Raw genomic sequence first — 20,904 nt, 5'->3', positions numbered from 1 at the left:
GATGGGTTCACACCTCCATCTTTTCCATGTATGTCGGGGCACAGGCGAGTCTGGTTGGAGGGCAGGTAGCAATATGTACATGGTTGGTCTTATTTATTTTGACCAAGCATCCAGTGTACCCCAGTTGATTAGGCCTACGATTAATGTGAGTCTTTGTATGTATGGTCCTTGATCCTAGGTCGGTAAATTGGAATTGTCAGTGTTTAACTGTGGAACTTCCTCTGGACCTGCCAGTGGGAATATGTGGTAGACTAGGAGGGTGCCACCTAGAGCAGCTCCGGGCTGGGGGGTCTGAGGTAGAACCGGAGTGCTTACATCTGCTACGCCTGCCCACACCTGCTAACACCTGCCCATACCTACCGTGCCTAACCACACTGGCCTATACTTGCCCATATCTGCCTACACCTGCTGTGCCTGCTCACAGCTGCCATGTCTGCCTGCACCTGTTAACACTCACTATACCCATTCACCCGAAGGAAGGGCCACACACGAGGATGGAGGAACAGGGCCTCATGTGGCTTCTAAGACTTACCCACAAGGTACACTTTATATCAATTCAGAATGTGATAAAAATTTCTAGGAGCTTTTAATTTTTCTTTAGGAGGAATAACGATCAGATATTAGTATTGATTTGTTTTTAATCTTCACCTGAGGATATTTTTCCACTGGATTTTAGAGAGAGTGGAAGGGATAGAGGAGGGGGAGGGAGGGAGAGAGAGAGAGAGAGAGAGAGAGAGAGAGAGAGACATTGATGTGAAGAGACACACTGATTGGTTGCCTCCCATATACACCCTGATGGGGCTGGGGATTGAGCTTGCAACCCAGGTACATGCCCTTGACTGGGAATGGAACCTGTGGTCTACGAGCCCAGGCTCTAACCACTGAGCTCCTGGCTAGGGCAGCTCTTAGTATTTCTTAAGGATGATAAAAACTTTTAGAGCAATTTTATTTTGGACCAAAATAACTAAGATAGTAAAAGTAAATAAAAGATAAAGATTACAAAGATAAAAATATAAAGATGGTTTTTGGAGGGATGGGGGATGGGCAGAGTACAGCCCCCCAGGAGTTCGCAGACCAGAGGAAGAGGACAGCCACACAGGAAGTGGCTTCTGTAGGAATTTATCACTTGCCTGCACGCAGGACACAGCACTAAGAAGACTGAGGCCAGCCCAGGGTGGTGAGGGTAGCTGGAGCTGCAGGGGGAGACGAGGTCTGGCAGCAAGAAGTGCCTACAGAGGCCCTCGCCGGTTTGGTTCAGTGGATAGAGCTTTGGCCTATGGACTGAAGGGTCCCAGGTTTGATTCCGGTCAAGGGCACATGCCGGGGTTGCAGGCTCCATCCCCAGTAGGGGGCGTGCAGGAGGCAGCTGATCAGTGATTCTCATCATTGATGTTTCTATCTTTCTCTCCCTCTCCCTTCCTCTCTGAAATCGATAAAAATATATTAACTAAAAAAAGAAAGAAAGAAGTGCCTACACTGAGAAGGGAAGGAAGCAGAGCTGAGGAGGGAAGAACTAGGTGGTCAGAAAGGACCCAGCGGTGTAACTGCTTGGTCTCAGAGCTGATTTCTTCAATAAAGGGCGGGAGCAGAGTTTCTGGAAGGAAGACATGGTCACCAAAGACAAATGAAGGACAACAAAGAAATGTAACTAGACATCTGACCCCTGAAGATATCACTGTCCAACTGTCAGGACTTGACTCTCAACAGGCAGTGAGAACTGAGTGGGCGGGAGGAAAATGAAGAAAGAAGTTTGGGGGAGAGAGAGAAACATTGATGTGAGAGAGACACATCGATTGGCTGCCTCCCACACACAGCGCGACGGGGGCGGGGGAGAGGGGGGCAGAGGATGCAGTGGTCTGAGCATCTTCACAGTCCAATTTTGTCTCACTTTTTCTCTTTGTCGAGATTGGATTTAGAGTTGTTTTCTCCCAACAAAAACATGGGTGAGTGGACATGGTGGGGGGGGGGGCAAAGAGGAAATAAGTGCTTAGGTCAGGAAATCCGGGTTTCATGGTGCTGACCTTTCACACTGCGGGAGCTGCTGCTGAATTCTGGAAATTTCCTGTGAGTTCTGGAACCCTCCGCTAATGAGGTTGGCAGAGTTCACTAGCAATATTTCTGAAACAAACTTGTCAATACTCAGTTTGTGAGACTGAGGAAGGGGAACCGAGAGATTCCTTGGGGTCACTGTAGTCTCACCAGAAAAACTATCTGGGAGTTAAGGCAGCGGGTGGCCGAAGGAGATGTTGCAGGCAGAGCAAAGTCTATATGATGCCCCGTGGAACACAAAGGAAACATGCATCCAGGAATAACTGTTACGTTGGTTATCAGAGGCTTCTGATGGAGAAGAATGAGGAGGAAAGCTTCCGGTAATGGCAGAGTAATTCATGTTAGACCAACCTTCCCACACACACAAATAACTTAGAGGGCCCTGGGGACCAACCGCGGGCAGGAAGACGGGCAGGAAGACGGAGGGAATTGACAGGTGGAAGACGGCAGGAGCAGGAGACGACTTTCCATCTAATTGTAACTTTTATCACATGCGAGGCCCCAGTCAGGGCTATTGTGAGAAGCTGAAAGTCATATAGAAAAAAAAAAAGGCACATAGAAACCCAAACCCTTACTGGCTTAAAAACCAGCATCGGAATTGGGTCATGCCTAACAGCTGGAATGTGAGGAAGTGTTGGAAAGAAGAGAGTCTGAGGGAGAGCTCAAATTCTGAGTGTCAACGCCACCCTGATCTCTGGCGGACCCTGCACTCTTCGAGTGGTGGGGACAGGGGCAGACTTCAAGGAGCCAGACCAAAGCTAAAGTACTGAGCAGAGATTCTAGCGGCTGCCCAACACGAGGGAGAGTTTGGACTCTGAGTTGAGCAAAGATGATTACAGAAAGGGAGGGAGGGGAAAGAAACAAACAGTAATACTCTTTGGAGGAACATAATGGAATCCAGATGATGTCTATGGACATCATCATCAAACTGCTGAGAACAAAATATAAAAAGAAAATCAGAGGGAGTGAGGAAGGGGGCGAGACAAAGCGAGCTCGCGTGCTCCAGACCTGCCGAGGGTCCTTCTGAGTCTTTATCTGAATAATGACCAGCGCATGCGTGTGCGGAAAGCACTGAGGCCAGGGAGAGACCTCAGAAAAAGCAGGAGGAAGAGTCCCGGAGACTGAGCACAGAGGCCAGCAGTTCACACTCTGCCAGCCGCCAGCCGGGGCTGGGAGGCTGCCAACACCGCGCACTGAGGGAGTTCTCCTTGGAGGTGCGATGAAATCGGCCCTAACTCAAAGCTGGCAGATCATGTGTCTGATCAAGGAAATGTGTCTAGAACATATAAAGACCACAATCAACAATAAGACAAACACCCAAATAAGATGATCTGAACAGTCACAGGAGGAGGTATGCAGACAGCCAGTGAGTCACTTAGTCATTAAGAAAGTGGACATTAGCCGAAACCGGTTTGGCTCAGTGGATAGAGCGTCGGCCTGCGGACTGAAAGGTCCCAGGTTCGATTCCGGTCAAGGGCATGTACCTGGGTTGCGGGCACTTCCCCAGTAGGAGATGTGCAGGAGGCAGCTGATCGATGTTTCTCTCTCATCGATGTTTCTAACTCTCTATCTCTCTCCCTTCCTCTCTGTAAAAAATCAATAAAATATATTAATTAAAAAAAAAAAAGAAAGTGGACATTAAAACCACAATGAGATTCCACCACCCACCCAGCAGGATGGCTGAAATAACAGAGAATGATCATACCAAATGTTGGAGAAGATGAGGAAATACGCTAGTGTGGGCTGTGAGCTAAATTCGTTACTTGCGTGGAACATCATTCTTATTTGTAAAAACAACTGGAAGATAAACTATGGCTATTCAGACTTGGTAATGTGGCAGATATTTTTTCACAAATGAACAAAGCGAAACAGTCACTTTGAGGAAAATAGTAACTGACAGTATTTTTGCCAAAGATAAAATGTGAGTTTTCAAACGAAGTTAGAATTTCGGGCCACCACAAGCTGGAGGTTTTCACAATACTTCAAGACTTTTCTGATGAGATTGGTGGTAATACCAGCAAATGAGATTTAAAAAAATATGTATCATGAAATGTGTTAACATTTGTCTACCTCAGTGAACCAATATTTTGCAAATGACCAACATGATTTTACAAAACCATGCAGGTGTACAAGATCCAGGAGAAACCAATGGGCCAATGCAGCAGAGCACAAGACGTACAGGGGTAGGGCTTCCGTTCCTCCCTGCAGCTAACTTAGGAAACAGCATTTGTTGGTGTAGCATCAAAAAAGATCTACAAATACCCGAGAAGGCAATTAAACACCCCTCCCATTCACATCAGTGGATATAATTCACATAAACTGGGTGCTCATAGCTTTCCTAGGGCAAAATGGTTCTAAGACCAAAATGTTTGAGAACCACTCTGTCAAGCGGAATTATCAGAACCTTCCACAAAGAAACCTCCCAGCCAGGTTGGTTCATGTACGCATTCTGCCTAACAGGTAAGGAAGAAATGACACAAGTCTGACATAACGCTTTCAGAAGGTACCGGAGATGGGCCTGGTTCCTAGCGTTCGATAAGACTAGAATAACCCTGCTACGAACCATGAAAAAGAAAATAAAGTTTGGTAGCTTCTTGGAAAGTTAAACATACACTCATCCTATGACCCAGCAATTCAACACCCAGGTGTCTACGTGAGAGTTAGCAATCTAAGGGGTGGAGGGGCAGCATGTCCGCACCTCTCAAAGTGGCTCAAAAAATAAATACCCATTTCGTGCCTACAATAGAAATGTAAAGGCATACATCCAGAATGAATAAATAAATATGGCAAAATGTTATAAAAACTGATGATCTGGTAAAGGAACTACACTGGGGTTCTATTATTCTTGTAACTTCTTAGTTTGAAGTTATTTCAAAAAAAAAAAAAAAAGCTAGCCCGGTTGCTGTGGTGCAGTGGAGGTCACAGTTTGATGCCCGGGCTGCGGGCTTGATCCCCAGTGTGGGCCTGCAGGAGGGACCCAAACAATGATTCTCTCTCATCATTGATGTTTCTATCTCTAGCTCCCTCTCCCTCTCTGAACTCAATAAAAATACATATTTTCAAAAGGCTAAAATAAATAAAAAACAAACAAAAACCCCCCATAAAACAGGAGCGGTGCCTGCTCCACGGTGAGCTCCCAACTCCTGCAGGCTGAGGGTGGGAAGCTGAGCCGTCCATCGTCCTGAACCCTCACCATCTGGAACTCCTCCATCTGCAGGTAGTGCTCCACCAGGAAGCCATAGATGTCCCCGATGCGAACGGTGCTGTCCAGGTCTGGCTCCTCCAGGAGCAGCTCGCACTGCTTGACTGACTCCTTGGGGTCCTCGCCGTACGTCCTGCCGAGAGTAGAGACAGCCTGAGCCCGAACCCAGGACCTGGACTGGTGGTCAGAGGTCAGAGTGGGCCCTCTGCCCCAAAAGAAGCTCACGGGAACCAGGGACCAATCTTTTGCGAAGGTAATTCTCATGAATTAAAATAACTAGGGAGTTCATTCATAAATTCACTCATTCACTTAACAAAAACTTGCTGACTGCTCAGAGTGCCAGTATTGCGCTTCAGCAAAGATTTGTCAATCCTAGTCCCCCCTGCCCAGGAAACTGTCTACAGAGGGGCAGTGTGATGCCGGGGGCACCCGAGAGGCTGAGGAGGTTGGGCAGGGGGTTGGCATGAACAAAGGCCTGCGCAGTGACACGTTTGTGGTTTGTGGAAGAGCAGCAAGTGGTATGAGAGTGAGAACAGAGCCAGGAGGGCCTCATGAGCTTCCGGAGCAGGACTTGGCTCAGGGCGGTTGGCTAGAGCCTCTAGGGCAGGGGCGGGGAACATCCAGCCCTCAGGCCGCATAAGGCCCACGAAATCATTGGGTCTGGCCCTGCCAAGGCATTAGGGTGAGTTAATTAATTGTTTGACCACATAGAGCAGGCTGATTTTTTAAGCTGATAATTTTGTATGGCCCGCGAATGATGTTATAAACATCCAAATGGCCCTTGGCAGAGAAAATGGTCCCCACCTCTGCTCTAGGGGCTCAGCTCCCACTTCAGTAGGACGACCTGGCCCGTTCCTGTCGAACCCTGACTTGGCCACCCTAGGCAGGCTGCCCTCTGGCCCTCACGAGTCCCCCCACTCTGTCCACAATGTCCTGTCCTGTGGCTGCACAGTCCTTGCTGCCCAATCTCCTCCCTTCTCCCTCCTGTATCTCAGACTCAGCAGATATTCCAGAACTTACACACCCGAGTGAGCAGTGCCCCTGAGAAAGCCCCACTTTGCACAGCAGTGTTCAAAATATATGTGGAGCTCTTTCAAGGTCCTGCTCTCAGATGAGGAAAATGCTTTCATTGGTTTAGATAGAAGCTGAGCTGCTGCTTACACAGTGGGCTCCTGGAGAAGCTGGATGAGTTGCCAATAAAAACTGGTGTCATGTACAAACCCAGATTTGTGGTCTCTCCTAATTACAGAGAAAATGTGCCGCACGAGCCTCCTTCCCACAGGCTCCAGCTGCCTCCGTGGGCGGAGCATAGGTTTGATCACCACAGTCCCTGCCACCCGGGGTACAACGGCCCCGCCCATAGAATGCCCTGCCCGCCCTGTGCACAGATCGGTCTCTGGTTGTTTCCTGAACAATCTTCCCAAGAACGTGCCCAGGCTCGAAGGGGCCCCCCAAGAGGAGCTCAGACCTATTCCTGTCTAGGTGTCCAGGAAGTTCCTATGAAGAATGTTCCCTGGAAATTGAACCTGAATCTTGTCCCTGGCAGTGAGGAGGAGCCTGGGGGGCTTCTCAGGGCTTCCCTGGGGCCCAAGGTGCAGTGCCCACCTCCCAGCCTCCTCAGGAACGCACCTGCGGGCCTGAATGAACCGCTTCACCAGCGTCATCTTGCTCTGAAGCTGCGCCAGCTTGGTCTCCTGGTCCAGGGGGCTCTTGGTCTTGGCCTTGGACAAGCACTTGTAGGCCTCAGTGAGCGCCCCGTGGGCCTTGTCGTAGTTCTGGTATTCATTGATCTCCACCTGCGCAGACGAGACGGTCAGGACCCAGGGGCCAAGGACCCTCCGGGGGCCCCCAGACGGCGAGCAGGGGCTGTACCTGGGCACAGGCATCATAAAAACTCGCCAGCAGGTCCAAGGCCCGGCCCTTGGTGTAGAAGCTGATGATGGTCTTCATGGTCTCCGGCTCCTTCCGCCAGTCCAGGGACTGGAGGTAGTTGGCCGCCATGATGTAGTTTTCCTTTTGCCTCGAGACACCCGCGAAAAACACAATTTTCTCCGTGTCCCCAGACTTGAGCAGCGCCCTCATGGCCTAGGAGGAGAAGGAGCCAGGGCCGGGCTGGGAGCTCGGAGCATGGCCCGTCCCACCCGCGGCAGCCGGCGCCCCCGGCTGGGTCCGGGCCAGGCACGAGCGCAGGCCTCTGGGTTCCCGCAGGCACCCTTTGGAACCCGGGCTGGGAAACTCCCCGCATTGGGTTAAACTCAGGACAAAAGGGCAAGTGTGCGCGTGACCGCTCCGGCAGGCTCACCTTGAGCTTGTTCCCGGCCTGCGTGTACTTCTTCGTCGCCAGGTGGTAGTTGCCCTGGCGCATGCAGCAGTTGGCAATCTGCTCCAGCAGCTCGCGCCGCGACTCTTCTGACAGGTCCGTGCAGTCCTTGGACACGGTCATCTTTTCGGCCATCTCCTCGGTGATAGTCATGTTCTGCTCCAGGCAAAGCTGCAGGGCTTCTTGATACTGGGAAGGGGCCACAGACACTGAGGGGGGGGGGGGGGGTCGGGGTCGCCCTCCCACCCATCACCTCCGCAGGGGAAACCGGGCCAGGCTCAGTGGTGGCCCTTGACTGTCTTCCATGCTACTAACATTCTGGAATGCGACAAAGGAAATGCCGAGCTCAAAAGAACCTTACATTTGTTGTGGGAGAAAAAGGAAACCAGAAATTAATTTTCTTCTAGAATTCTTTTGAAATTTTTAAACTGAGGAATTTAATTAATTAAATGTCTTTAAAATTTAAGAAAAAAATTTATATTTTTCATAGGAATATGTCTTGGGGACAAAAGAATTGTGTCTTGGAGATGATTCCACCTCAGTAGCAAGGAACCGCACCTCCTTTGGACAGCTGCGTAGTATTCCACTCGACCGAAAACCACAGCTAATTTAACTCTCCTGCTGACACACAGAAGCGGGTTATCCTTTGCTGGCACAACCCTTGTGCTTAGGCCACTCTCACGTGTATAAATGTGTTGTTAGGATACCTTCTGAGGACAGAAGTGCTGGGTCAAGGGGATGTAATTTTATTTGTGACAGGCCTGCTTGGGTTCCCACCCACAGCCTGAGTGCATTTGTTTCCCATGACAATCTAGTGGGCTTTCTGACCTTTTCACCTTTACCATCCTAATCCTTGAAAAATGGAATCTCCGTGAGTTTCAATCTTATTATGAGTGATACTGAGCATCCGTCCATATTCTTTGTTCTTTCCCTTTGAGTTTTTGGTAACTTTCTTATAGATTGATACAAACGCTATACATATGAAGAAAATTAGCTTTTAGGTAGGATATATTTTACTCCGTTTTATTATTTATCTTTGCTTTTTTAAGAAAATATATATTTTATTGATTTTTTACAGAAAGGAAGGGAGAGAGATAGAGAGTTAGAAACATTGATGAGAGAGAAACATCAATCAGCTGCCTCCTGCACACCCCCTACTGGGGATGTGCCCGCAACCAAGGTACATGCCCTTGACTGGAATCGAACCTGGGACCTTTCAGTCTGAAGGCCGATGCTCTATCCACTGAGCCAAACTGGTTTCGGCTTATCTTTGCTTTTTATGGTGTTTTCTCCGTGTGCTATTTTCAAATTCGGTCAAACTGATCAGTCTTCCCCACTATGGCTTTGGGTTTAAATCATAGAGAATACCTTCCCTCCTTTAAGACCATGTGACATCTCATAGCTTCTGGTGGAGCTACTGCTATTTCACTGACAAGCTTACACCTTCTACCCACCAGGAATTTACTCAGATGGAGGACTTGAGTAGGATTTAACTTTGTTCTCCCAGAGGCAACCTGGTTGTATCAGCCCGTTACTGAACAGCTCATCTTTTCTCCACGGTTGTGAATGCTCCTGCATCTCATGCTCAACATGCATACACATATGGCTCTCCTTCTGGGTTCCTAATATTTCCCACTGATCTGCAGGCCTGACCAAGCACAGACCTCAATTATTCTAGCTTTGATATGCTTTCAGGTCTGGGAGGTTTGATGACCCCTTATGAGTCTTCTTTTCGAGATTTCCCCTGGCTATTCCAGTTTATCTGTTTTCACTGTGAAACTATAGAGTCCACTTATCCAGCTACAGGTTAAGTTTGAGACGGCCTTAGGGAGGATCAGATGGGTCTTTCTAACCAAGAACATGATAGGTGCCTTTTCATTTGTTCAAAAATGTCTTCCTCACTCAGTAGTGAGAGACAAAACTGCATAATTCTGGCTGCAGAAAGAAAGATCTTTTATTTCTTTTAGTGGTATAAATATATTTTTATTGATTTTAGAGAGGAAGGGAGAGGGAGAGAGAGAGATAGAAACACAATGATGAGAGAGAATCATTGATCTGCTGCCTCCTGCATGCCCCACACTGGGGATCGAGCCCGAAACTGGGCATGTGCCCTGACAGGGAATCGAACTGTGAGCTCCTGGTTCATAGGTCAATGCTCAACCACTGAGCCATGCCAGCCGGGCAGAAGAAAGATCTTTTAAGTGGATAGGCATGCCCTGGCCAGGTAGCTCAGTTGGTTAGAGTGTCATCCAGATATGCTAAGGTTGCAGGTTCAATCCTCAGCAAGGGCACATATAAAATCAACCAATGAATGCATGAATGGGTGAAACAACAAATCACTATTTCTCTCTCTCTCCCCCCCCTTCCTTTATCTCTCTAAAATCAATTTTAAAAAATGGATAGGCTAGCCTAGTCAGCATGGCTCAGTGGCTGAGCGTTGGCCTATGAACCAGGAGGTCACAGTTTGATTCCTGGTCAGGGCACATGCCCGGGTTGCGGGCTTGATCCCCAATTGGGGGTATGCAGGAGGCAGCCAATCAGTGATTCTCTCTCGTCATTGATGTTTCTATCTCTCCCTTCCTCTCTGAAATCAATAAAAATATATTAAAAAATAAAATAAAATGGATAGGCTAAATTTGTATGATTAACAATTTTCTATATCCCCATTCAGTTTCTATCAAGGAGAATTTTTCTACTTAAAAAAATTAGTGCACATGCCTATGAGGATGGCTACTACCAATTTCCTATTAACTAGAACAGTGGTTCTCAACCTTGGCTGCACATTAGAATCACCTGGGAATCTTTTTAAAGTCCTGATTTCTGGGCCTCACTCTCTGGAAGTTCTGTTTCTTTGTTACTAATGTTGTGGCCCCACCCCATAACAAAGAAACAGAATTTCCGGAGGATGAGGCCCAGAAATCAGGATTTTGAAAAGATTCCCAGGTGATTCTAATGTGCAGCCAAGGTTGAGAACCACTGGGCTAGAAAATAACAAGTGTTGGTGAGGACGTGGAGACATGGGGACCCGTGGGCACTGCTGGTGGGAATGTAAATAGTGCAGCCACTGTGGAAAACAGCATGGCAGTTCCTCAAAAAATTAAAACAGCTACCATATGATCTGGCAATTCCATTTCTGGATAAACACCCAAAAGAACTAAAAGAAGGGCCTCGAAGAGTTATTCGTACACCGATGTTCATAGCCACATTATCCACAATAGTCGAAAAACAGAATTAACTCAAGGGTCCATCTGTGGGTGAACTGACAGGCAAATGTGGAATATGCTTCAGTCTTAAATAGGAAGGAAATGCTGCAATATGTCACGACATGGATGAACCTCAGGGACATTTGCTCAGTGAAATAAGCCAGTCACAAAAGGGCAAGAACTGGGTAACTCCACTCACACGCTGTCCCCAGAGCAGTCAGGTTCGTAGAGACAGAAAGTAAACGGAGGGTGCCGGGGCTGGGGGAGGCGGTAGTTGTTGAATGGGGACAAGATGCAAAGATGAAAAGAGTTCTAGAGATTGGCTGCATGAAAACATGCGTGCACCTACTGCTGCTGGACTAGACACTTAAAAAACTGCTAAGGTGGTAAATTTTAAATCTTGTTGCGTGCATTTTATCACACATACAAACAAGAAGAGTGGAACTCCCTAGTTGTAATGTGAAGACACGGGTGCAACGGGCAGTGAGTCCACATTCGGGTCGGCTATAAGGGTGGGCTTATTCTCGGCCCTGTACCCCAGGGAGGCCGCGGCCAAAGCCTTCCTGCAATCACGGGACAGTGAAGCCGAGTGCCCGGTACCTGTGGAAACGGTGACCCTGGGGCTTCAGGGCCCGCGAGTGTGCCTGGGGGGGACCCGGCCGTCTCCCTACCTTCTTGGCGGCCAGCAGCAGTTCCACTGCCTTCTCATACTGGTTGTGCTCAAGGAAGAAGTCCGAGCAGCGGGCCAGGAGGGCAGGGTCCGACTTCTCATCCAGGTCCTCTGCAATGAGCTGCAGGGCCCCAAACTGCTGGGTGGCGAAGGCCAGCTCCAGGGCCTTGGAGAAGTGGCCGGCCTGTGGACGGCAGGGCGACTCTGAGCAGCTGCCGGACGCCTGGATCCGGAGACCGCTGGCGTGGTCCCCTTGCCCCCAGGCAAGTCCCCTGTTCCCGGGAGCCTTGTGCTGCCCCGCTTCGGGTCCAGGGCAGGGCCGCTCCTCACCTTGTGGTAGAGCATGACCGCTCTGTCCATCTGCTCGCCCTTCTCCTCGTAGTAGCATGCCGCCTCAATCATGTCCTTGGGGGAGCTCAGCAGGGCCAAGTTCATGAGCTGGTCATCCAGGCCGTTCTCCTGCGGGAAGGGGGCGGGCAGGGCTCAGAGGTCCCTGCTCCCGTCTGTGAATGATGCCGTGCCGGGCCCATCTTCCCTGTTTGACACACGCCAATCCACGTGATCGTGGTTTCCAATGAGTGTCATGTCTTACTGGGGGTGTGTAGCAGAATTTTCAGAGGGGACTAGTTTACGTGAGGGCTTTCCACATTTTGGATTTCCCAGGAGTGAGGCCCTGAGCTGGAACGCTGTTATGGATGCACAGGGTGCAGCAGCTTTCTGTGAAAGGCGGACTGTGGACAAGGCCATAGCAGTGAGCCAGCCTCAGCGCGGGCTCAGAAGCCCGGGGACATCACAGTGACTACTCCTTGCTTTACAAACACCATCAGGGAGGGGAGAGCAGAGACGGGGAAGAAGGGGCAGAGACCAGTGTGACAGGCAGAGTGAGGCCTGAGTGGTAGAAGCCAGCCCAGATGGGAGCTGCGATGCTCACGATACAATTCTCTACCTTTTCTGTTTGGAAATCTCGTCACCGACTGTGGGAAACGATGACAAAGCACCGTTTCCCGTTTTCCACCTGCCTGGGTTTCACAGCTTCCGCCCGCTGCTCCGTGTGCGCGGCATGCGGCCACCTACCTTGCACAGGCGGATGGCGTTGTTGAAGGCCTGGGCACGCGTGTAGAAGTGCACCGCCTGCCTCACCTCCTCCTGGCTCTCGTACTGCCGGGCCAGGTGATAGGACGCAGCCCAGTTTCCTGTCTCGTTGGCGATTTCGGCAGCCTAGAAAACCAGCAGAGAGACCCGGGCGTCTGTCTGCAGCTCACTCCCCGCAGAGGGCCGACTCCCCCCACGGGGCCGACTCCCAGAACGCGCCTACCTTCTGAATGTTGCCCTGGAAGCAGTGAATGCGGACCAGGGAGAAGTAGTCTTGTGTCAGTTCGTAGTAGCGCAGCGCGGCGTCCATCTCCGCCTGGCTTTCCAGGTACTGGGCCCACCACCTCCACAGGGTCCTGCGAGCAGCCCGTAGGGATCCCTCAGGTCCCCACTCCCACTGGAAATGCGCCCCGGGTCCCAAATGCCACCCTCAGAGTGCACTTCCCATGGCCGGCAGCCAGGAGGCGTGGAAGCTGGCGGACAAGAGTGAGGCCCCCGAGGTCTGAAGGAACCATGTTCAGAGAAAAGCCCTCCCCTCCACCCCCCATCGACCTTCCCCACCCAGCATCCTAGGATCTGGCTCTGAGGGACCAAGAGGGTGATTCGCACTCTCACACATAAAGCTCCAGGAGGAGGGTCCCTGAGCAGCCCCGGGCCCCCGGCCCCCATATGCCAACCCAGCCTCCCCTGCCATGTCCCCTCACCCCGTGGGGGACACTCACTTGTCCTTCATCTTATTGATGTAGAGCTCCAGGGACTGCAGGTCCTCCGAGAGCATCCTGGGCACCTCGAAGCGGTGGGTGTCTGACTTCTCGTAGCTGCAGGAGGAGAGAGGGAGCAGCTGGTTCCCACGGTCTCAGCTGTGTTGCGTGCATGGAAACAGGCCTGAGCCTCTCTCCCCGCCTGTAGCTCTGTGGCCCGTGGACCCGTTGCCAGGAGACAGTGGGGCTTCCTCGCTGCCCTGGGCCTGCCCTGGAGAGGGCTCAGCTGTGGCCGGGCCCCCAGGCGCCACCACCAGCACTGCCCTGGGGGGCACCGCGCTGGACCGGGGCTGCAGCAACGCCACCAGTGAGCCCAGGTCTCAGCATGCCCAGGGCCCGAGGCAGCCAGGTGAAGCCGAGGCCCTGCCTCTGAGGTTCTCTTAAAGCAACAGCTCAAGCTCCCCTTGGAAGACACCCACTGAGGTCACCACCTGCCCTAAGAAGGTGCCTCTGTCTAGACCAGGGGTGGGCAAACTTTTTGACTCGAGGGCCACAATGGGTTCTTAAACTGGACCAGAGGGCCGGAACAAAAGCATGGATGGAGTGTTTGTGTGAACTAATATAAATTCAAAGTAAACATCATTACATAAAAGGGTACAGTCTTTTTTTTTTTTTTTTTTTTTTAGTTTTATTCATTTCAAATGGGCTGGATCCAGCCCGCGGGCCGTAGTTTGCCCACGGTTGATCTAGACTCTTCCTCTAAGAACCTCTTTGGCCACCTCACTGGGGCAGAGAAAAAAGCAAGAGGCAACCAGGGCCTGTCCCAGGGTGAGTGGGAGAGCCCCCCGCTCACTAGCTAAGGGCCAGGCTGCAGTCGGCGCTGGCCTCCAGGTGCTTGGCGTAGTTGTAGTAGGTGGTGCGCAGGTGGACACGGTCCTGGTGTTCGGCGACTTCTATGGCTTTTTGCCACTGACCGGAGGCCCGGTAGAGCTTGTTGAGAAGGTCGTAGCGCTGGCATTTCTTGTACAGCTGCTCAGCCTCCTCCTGCAGAAGGGAGCGCACGTCAGCGCGGCCACTGCTCTGGCCCCCACACCACCCACCGCCGACGCCACACGTGCCGCCAACCAGCCCATGACCGAGGACAGACGGACACTTCAGGCTGTGTTCTGAGACCGACACAATGAATGCTACATGTCGATGTGGCATCCTATCTCCACGAAGAGCTGAGCCCACCCAGGCCGGTGTCCAGTGGGGATGTCTTTGCCGGCCCGCTGCCACGCCCTCAGAGCAGCCTGCGCTTCCCCTGCAGACCAGGGGCCATGGGCTGACCACTCAGGTGTGCTCAGTTCTCCCATGTAGCAGACACATGGGTGCCCCACAGCCTTCCTCTCAGAGGGTGTGCCCCCCACCCCCACATGGTGCAGGCCATCTGAACTGCCCCGGCCACAGCCCACCCCATCTGGCACTCAGCTTCTGCCTCCTGTGTCTATCCGTCTCCCGAGGCCTCCTGGGGTACGATGGGCCACGAGCTCCATGACATGCAGGGCAGGCAGGAGACCTGGCAGAGGGGAGAGGGGCCTTGGGGGCTCCTTGGGGACCTCATCCCTTTTTTGCCTTAAGCTAGTTTAAGAGGGTTTGTGTTCCTTGCAACCAAATGGGCCAGACAAGAATATACTATGGCCTTCCCTCTTAGGTTGCAAGCAGGCACCCCCGGAAAGCCAGCAGTGGGCCCGCCTCTATGACCAGGTCCTCTGCCCCAGAGCCCAGCTGGCTAAGGAGCAAGGAGCACCCTCCGGGCAGCGGGCCCATCCATCCGCTGCCTGACTCACCAGCATGCCCAGCTGTATGGCCAGCATAGCCACGCGGGCCTCCAGCTCTGGTTCCTGCTCAGCCTCCCGCAGTGCCCGCGCTCCGCGTGCATGGCCCATGTTGCCCAAGCACACCTTGGCGACGTCCAGCCGCTGGGTCTTCACACACATGCGTGCCATGTTCTCCCAGACAGCCTCACTGCGATAGAAGACATGGCAGCTCCATTAGCTTCCAGCCCCCCAACCTCGGGCCCCATGTCGACCAATGCCAGGCAGCGCAGGGGACCGAGGTGGACATGCAGAGTCATTAAGAAGGGAGACAAATGGGAGTTGAGTGGGTTCCATCCACAGAAAACATGGCAAACTAGGGGTCACATACCCCCCAGAAGAAAACACGTGTCCCCCGGGTCCCATGGCTGGTGCACAACCTTTCATGGTACCTGCTTCTGAGCAGCCCTGGGACACGGCTCCTTATACCAGGGTCCCTCCCACAGTCCCAGGATTCCTGCATCCCCTGCAGTGGACAGGAGGACGCAGTCCATTAAGAGAGAAGGGCCTTCTTTGTAGGTTGACAAATGCCCATGTCTCTTTCCTGTCTCAGTAGGTCCATTCGCTCAGCAAACACTGGCTTCTCTTGGCCACACCCATCACACCCACAGGGGGTCCAGGACAGCCCCTCCCCTCCCCTATCCCAGAGCTGGTGGGGCGAGGTCTGGGGGCCTGCAGAGCAAGCTGAGGAGTGGGACCGAAGAGCTGCCCTGCAGGTCCCCAGGACTCCTGGCCCATCAGGGCACTCGGCTGGGCGCACCCCATCAAAGGTTCAGGGGCACAGGTTCCTCCTGTTCATTGTAAGGTTTCTAGGGTGTTCACTCCCGCTGACACTGACCTGGGGCTCCCGCCCCACTCCCTGGCAGGTCCCAGGCTCAGTGTGAGCCGGGAAATGGTTTCAGACCCTGGACGCCACTCTGCAAGAATGATGAGGCTCCACAAAACTCAATCCAGTGTCCTTGCAGGGGCTGCCCGAGAGGACGCTCTCCGGAGCAGGTGGGCTGGCGCTGCTGCTTCCCTCCCACCTGGGCTCAGCTGAGCAGCACGAGGGACTTGGGCCACTCCGCTCACAGGCTCAGGACAGGGGCCTCTGAGAGGCGCAGCCAAGGTCCTGGTGAGGTAGGGGTGCTCCGTGTGCAGGGCCCAGCTTGTAGCCTCGGTGCCGTGGGCATTTACCTAACGGCCTTGCCTGAGCGTAGCCCAAGGATGGACGAGGGGAGGGGCGACTTTCATGTCAGGCTTCCTGACATGGACATAACTGGGGTGAAAACAGCTCCTGAGATGGGAAGCTGGGCGTTTGTCCAGTGGGATGGGCCTCACTGTGGGTGTCTGTGGTCTAAACGCTGCACAGCTAGGTGCCCTTTCCTGCAAGCAAACGAATACTTCTGTATGTTTTGGCTCTACGTGGGTCCTGCTGGAACTTTTTAAAATCCACTAGATGTAACTACGGAGGGACGGCCAAAAGGGCAGGAGTGACGCAGCCAGGTGGCCATGGCCTGGGCGAGACAGGCCTGGGTGAGAGGGGCCGTTGGAGCTCAATCCCCTTTGGTAACCTCACAGGGGCCTTCCCACAGCGCTGAGGAACAGGACCCGGCAGTAACTTCTGGGGTAGGAGCCACTGGTAGAGCTTTCAATGGGCAAAAGCCACCCCGCAATCCACTTCTCTCCTTCAGACTTGGATGAACAGGTGCTGAGAGCAGAAGCCTTAGAACACGCAGCTCAGGGGCCAGCCATGCTGCAGCGACATCCGAGTCAGCCCCTCCTGCCCCTTCCCCATCTTTGGGGACCTCATCCCCTTTTTGGCTTAAGCTAGTTTAAGAGGGTTTGTGTTCCTTGCAACCAAATGGGCCAGACAAGAATATACCATAGCCTTCCCTCTTAGGTCGCAAACAGGCACCCCCGGAAAGCCAGCAGTGGGCCTGCCTCTATGGCCAGGTCCTCTGCCCCAGAGCCCAGCTGGCCAAGGAGCAAGGAGCACCCTCCGGGCAGCAGGCCCAGCCAAGAAATCACCTTCTCTGTACCACACGTCCTTCCTTACAGTAAGCGGAAAATCGGAGCTTGTCTCCCTCGTCCTCATGTGCTAGTGGGAATGCCCGCGGAAGCACCACGGGTGGGAAGCCAGTTGTCTAGAAACACACATCTGGATGCAGCCTGGAGGCCGCCCCTCCTGCGGCGGGGGCTCGTTGGAGCCCTGGGGGTCTAGGAGGCAGCCTCGGACCCAGCCACGAGGCTTTCCAGCATACTGCTCGCTCGTCCTGGAAATGACAGTGAGTAAGAGCACCACGTCCTGGCTCAAATCTGGAATCTCAAAGCAGACACCGGTCTCACCCACAGCTCCTAGTGAATTCTGCACAATCTCTCCACTGACAGGCCTGGCAGGAAGCTGTCACTTCTCCTCAGAGGCTTCTCATTCCCTTTTAAACATGCCTCAGTGCTTCCAAGGTTTGGCCCCCGAGTAGGCGTGGGCAGCCCTGGGCAGTGGGTAGCGGTCTGGGGTTTGGGCTCATCCTGGCCTTCCCGACTGCTGTGCAAGACCCTGTTTAGACATGCCCCCCACCCCTTTTTAATATCTTTATTGATTTCAGAGAGGAAGGGAGAGGGAGAGGAGGAGAGAAACATCAATGATGAGAGAGAATCATCGATAGGCTGCCTCCTGCACGCCCCCTACTGGAGATCGAACCCGAAATCCGGGCATGTGCCCTTGACTGGAATCGAACCGTGACCTCCTGGTTCATGGATCAAGGCTCAACCACTGAGCCACATAGGCTGGGCGACACGGGGCCTTTTATGCTCCCTTTCCAAAAGATGTCACACAACTGGAACCTCATTTAAAATACTCTATGCCAAGGGTGTAAGAGACCAGTGCGAGGGTGATGATGAGGGCTGAGGGTGACCTCTTCTGTCCCCTCCCCCTTCCCTCTGCCTTGTCTTGAAAGCAGATGGTTGGTCTCTGAATCCAATTAAACTGGAAAGCAACCTGAACAAGCAGAGAGACCTGGGAGCCACGGATCGGCTCTCTCCCAGTGGGCAGACCTGGGCTTTGCACCCCCCGCCCCCCCTGCCCCGCCCCCATCTCCCTGTGCGGAGGCTGTGTGCTTTGCCGGTACCGAGTGCTCTTGGGAGAAGAGGACGGGCCCTGTTGACCTGACTGGGGTTCATGGTGCCTCCCTGGACTAGAGAAGCATCGGGCATGCTGTGTGCACGTATGTGACAAAGGGCTCCGTCCTTGGATTTAAATCTCCACCAAGTGGGAGCTCGAGAAAGCGTGTGCTGGAAGCACATCCTTGGGTGTCCCGCTGGGCCGGGCTGCCCAAGCGAACCACAGTGGGGCAGGCGCCTCCCCACACAGCTGAATGCGGGACAGCGAGAACGTCGGCCCAAAGGCCGGCCGAGTCCTTGGCTGGCCCCCAGCACAGCATCAGCACCAGCTGCCTCTCCATGGGCAGCTCCAGCTCCAGTGTGCGCTTCTGGGGTTTGTGCATCCAACATATACCCCAAGAAGCAAACACGGCCGGTCTCCATCCAAGCCTTGAGAGTTTCCTGTTGTCTGAGCCAGTCCGTGGACAGCACACACATCTGCACTGCATCAACTCAGGGAGGCGCCTGCACGCGAGGCGAGGCTGCCGGGGCAGCCGAGGGGCCGGCCTGGATCCGGCCCAACTTTCTGGAAAGCCTGTCCTCCGAGAAGCTGCTAGAACCAGCCCCAGAGGCCCCTCTTCTCAGCTGCTCCATGGAGACCCCCTGCCAGAGCATGGATGACTGGAGGATTAACGGCCTGATATTCTGCCAGCAGCACACACACTGTTGCCAATCTCCCCGCCTCTCTGCTCTAAGATAAGCAGCCCCGTTTGCCCGTGTGCGGGAACGGGAGGCACTCGCGGGCGCTGCCCTGGACCCCACGCAGGACCCAAGATCAGGAATTCTGGAGGACAGGAAGGCCCATGGCCCGGCTTCCATCCCCCACGGGACCCCCACGGTCACAGGATGGACAAATGGATGTGGGGGGGGGGTGTCCTCTGAGGACAGGGTCACTCCTAACTCAAGTCCAGCAGCTACCAGGCCTGCTGCTCTCCCTGCCCCACCCCCTCCACCATGAGCCAGAATCCGGGGGAGTGACTGAGGGTGCAGGGCCTGACGACCCGACAGAGTCCCTTGAGGATCCTGGAACCTTCCCTGCCCAGCCTGGGAAGCAGCTGGATGGAGCTGGCCCAGTGGCTGCTCCGCAGGCAAACAGAGCCAGAGCTTTGTTTCTGAGACCATGTGCTGCTTTTTGTCAGAAACGAGCCCTTTAAAGACTCGTTAAGAATCCGTGATTTACATCCACAAGGAGGGGAGTTGATTCCCGGGAAAACTGCCTTTTCAAGGCCTCCATCTACTGCTCTGTGCACTCAAGGCCTCCTGAGAGAACGGGCTGCCTGTGGGAATGAGGGCAGACAAAACCGTCAGGCCCTCCCCCATCCAGTCCCAGGAACCGAGAGACAGGACCACAGGGAGGGGGGTGGGAACAGCAGCTTTGCTCCTGGCACAAGCCATGGAAAGTGGGGAAAAGCTTAAAATAGGTCAAATTCCTCAGAGAATTTGGACAGACATTTCTTGAGACCCAGATTCTCCAAAGACACCCTGCCTTTCAGGAATGCAGACTTAGTGGCGCGGTCAGCCTCACCCTGTGTGCGGCACCCACAGGCCCCATGCGGCACCCAGAGGGCCAGAGCACACCTGGGACGGAAAGCACCCAGGGCCAGGGCTTCCACGGCTGGGAACTCTCTGGAGCTCCAGAAGTGGGGAGGTGAAAGGTGAGGACTGGGGAGACCAGGCCAGCTGACCCCCGCTGAGGTCATCGCATCATCTCTGTGACCTCTCTGAGCCCCAACTTTCTCTCCTGTGAGGGTGCTGGTCCCTACACCTTGGGGCAGCACGTGAAGACGGCAAACAGTCAAGGCACGTGCTGTACTACCTGGAGCTCAGGGGTTTCACGTTGTTGGCAAAGGCCCACGGACCATGCTGCCGACGTTCCTTTTCGCTCATACAGCTGCTCTGGGGCCTCGGCTGGCTGACTGCCCTGCGCTGGGCGGGGTCTCCGAGGTGGTGGGACAGAACCTCCCGCAGTGTTGGTCTGTGGTCCGGAGGGGTTTGAGCAGAGCAGATGAAGGCCTGTCGAAGCCCCAGCAGCTGACGGCTCAGCTTGAGGTCCAGCACACACCACCGTGACAGGCCTGGTCCCTTATCCGCTGTGCAGACTGACATTCCCGTCAGCAGCAAACAGCCCAGGCCAGACCCCACATGCAGTCCCCTTCAGGCCTCGCTGGGTGCCCTGTGCGGAATGTCCAGAGCGCCACCTTCTCGTATCTCAAGGATGACGTCCTGGTCTGGTAGTTCTCCAAGGGGGTCCCTGACCCGCCAGATCTGAGCAGTAAGTGGGTCTGAGCTGGGACATGAAGGCCCGTCTCAGGGGGCCCTCCTCTGCTGCTCTCCCCTCTGAGCGTTTCCCTCCTCCACCTGCATGACCCTGGGACAAGGGCGGCCCTGGCACACCGTGGGCTGGCAGTACCTCTGTGCTGAGGAACAACGGAGGGCTGGGTGGGCGACTGGTCACCAGCGTGCTGCCTGCCCTGACCTTCCTGCCGCTGTCCCAGACCCAGCACGGGAGACTGCCTGGAGCGCTGTGGGCAGCACCCGAGTGCCAGGCTGGCCACGGCCCAGACAGACAGGTGGGCCCGTGGGTCTGTTCTGGGCCAGCACCCCAGCCCTCCCTTTTGGAAAGGAAGATGGGGAGGAGCCGGGGAGGAGGGTCATGGAGCAGGACTTCAGAAG

General features: G+C 53.8%; 1 protein-coding gene across 4 annotated transcripts in view; it reads right to left on the bottom strand.

Moving 5' to 3' along the window:
• The window catches only part of IFT140 (intraflagellar transport 140), a 284,193-nt gene that overhangs the window by 1,346 nt on the left and 261,943 nt on the right, over window positions 1-20,904 (bottom strand). For 3 of the 4 annotated variants that reach the window (XM_070413315.1, XM_070413314.1, XM_070413316.1), the window contains exons 19-29: window positions 15,067-15,244; window positions 14,091-14,281; window positions 13,259-13,354; window positions 12,760-12,892; window positions 12,519-12,662; window positions 11,775-11,903; window positions 11,446-11,628; window positions 7,554-7,760; window positions 7,124-7,336; window positions 6,881-7,047; window positions 5,243-5,384 (exon numbers count right to left, since the gene is read on the bottom strand). In XM_070413315.1, the coding sequence (XP_070269416.1) occupies window positions 5,243-5,384; window positions 6,881-7,047; window positions 7,124-7,336; window positions 7,554-7,760; window positions 11,446-11,628; window positions 11,775-11,903; window positions 12,519-12,662; window positions 12,760-12,892; window positions 13,259-13,354; window positions 14,091-14,281; window positions 15,067-15,244 (1,783 nt within the window). The remainder of the gene's footprint in view (window positions 1-5,242; window positions 5,385-6,880; window positions 7,048-7,123; window positions 7,337-7,553; window positions 7,761-11,445; window positions 11,629-11,774; window positions 11,904-12,518; window positions 12,663-12,759; window positions 12,893-13,258; window positions 13,355-14,090; window positions 14,282-15,066; window positions 15,245-20,904) is intronic. The other variant, XM_070413317.1, reaches the window with a different exon arrangement.

Source organism: Myotis yumanensis, unplaced genomic scaffold (assembly GCF_028538775.1).
Source record: "Myotis yumanensis isolate MYYU_CA2020_CCGP unplaced genomic scaffold, mMyoYum1.0.hap1 SCAF_4, whole genome shotgun sequence".
In the NCBI taxonomy this organism is placed as follows: Eukaryota; Metazoa; Chordata; class Mammalia; order Chiroptera; family Vespertilionidae; genus Myotis; species Myotis yumanensis.
The sequence above is the reverse complement of the archived record's forward strand: the minus strand, read 5'-3'. Positions and strand labels throughout refer to the sequence as shown.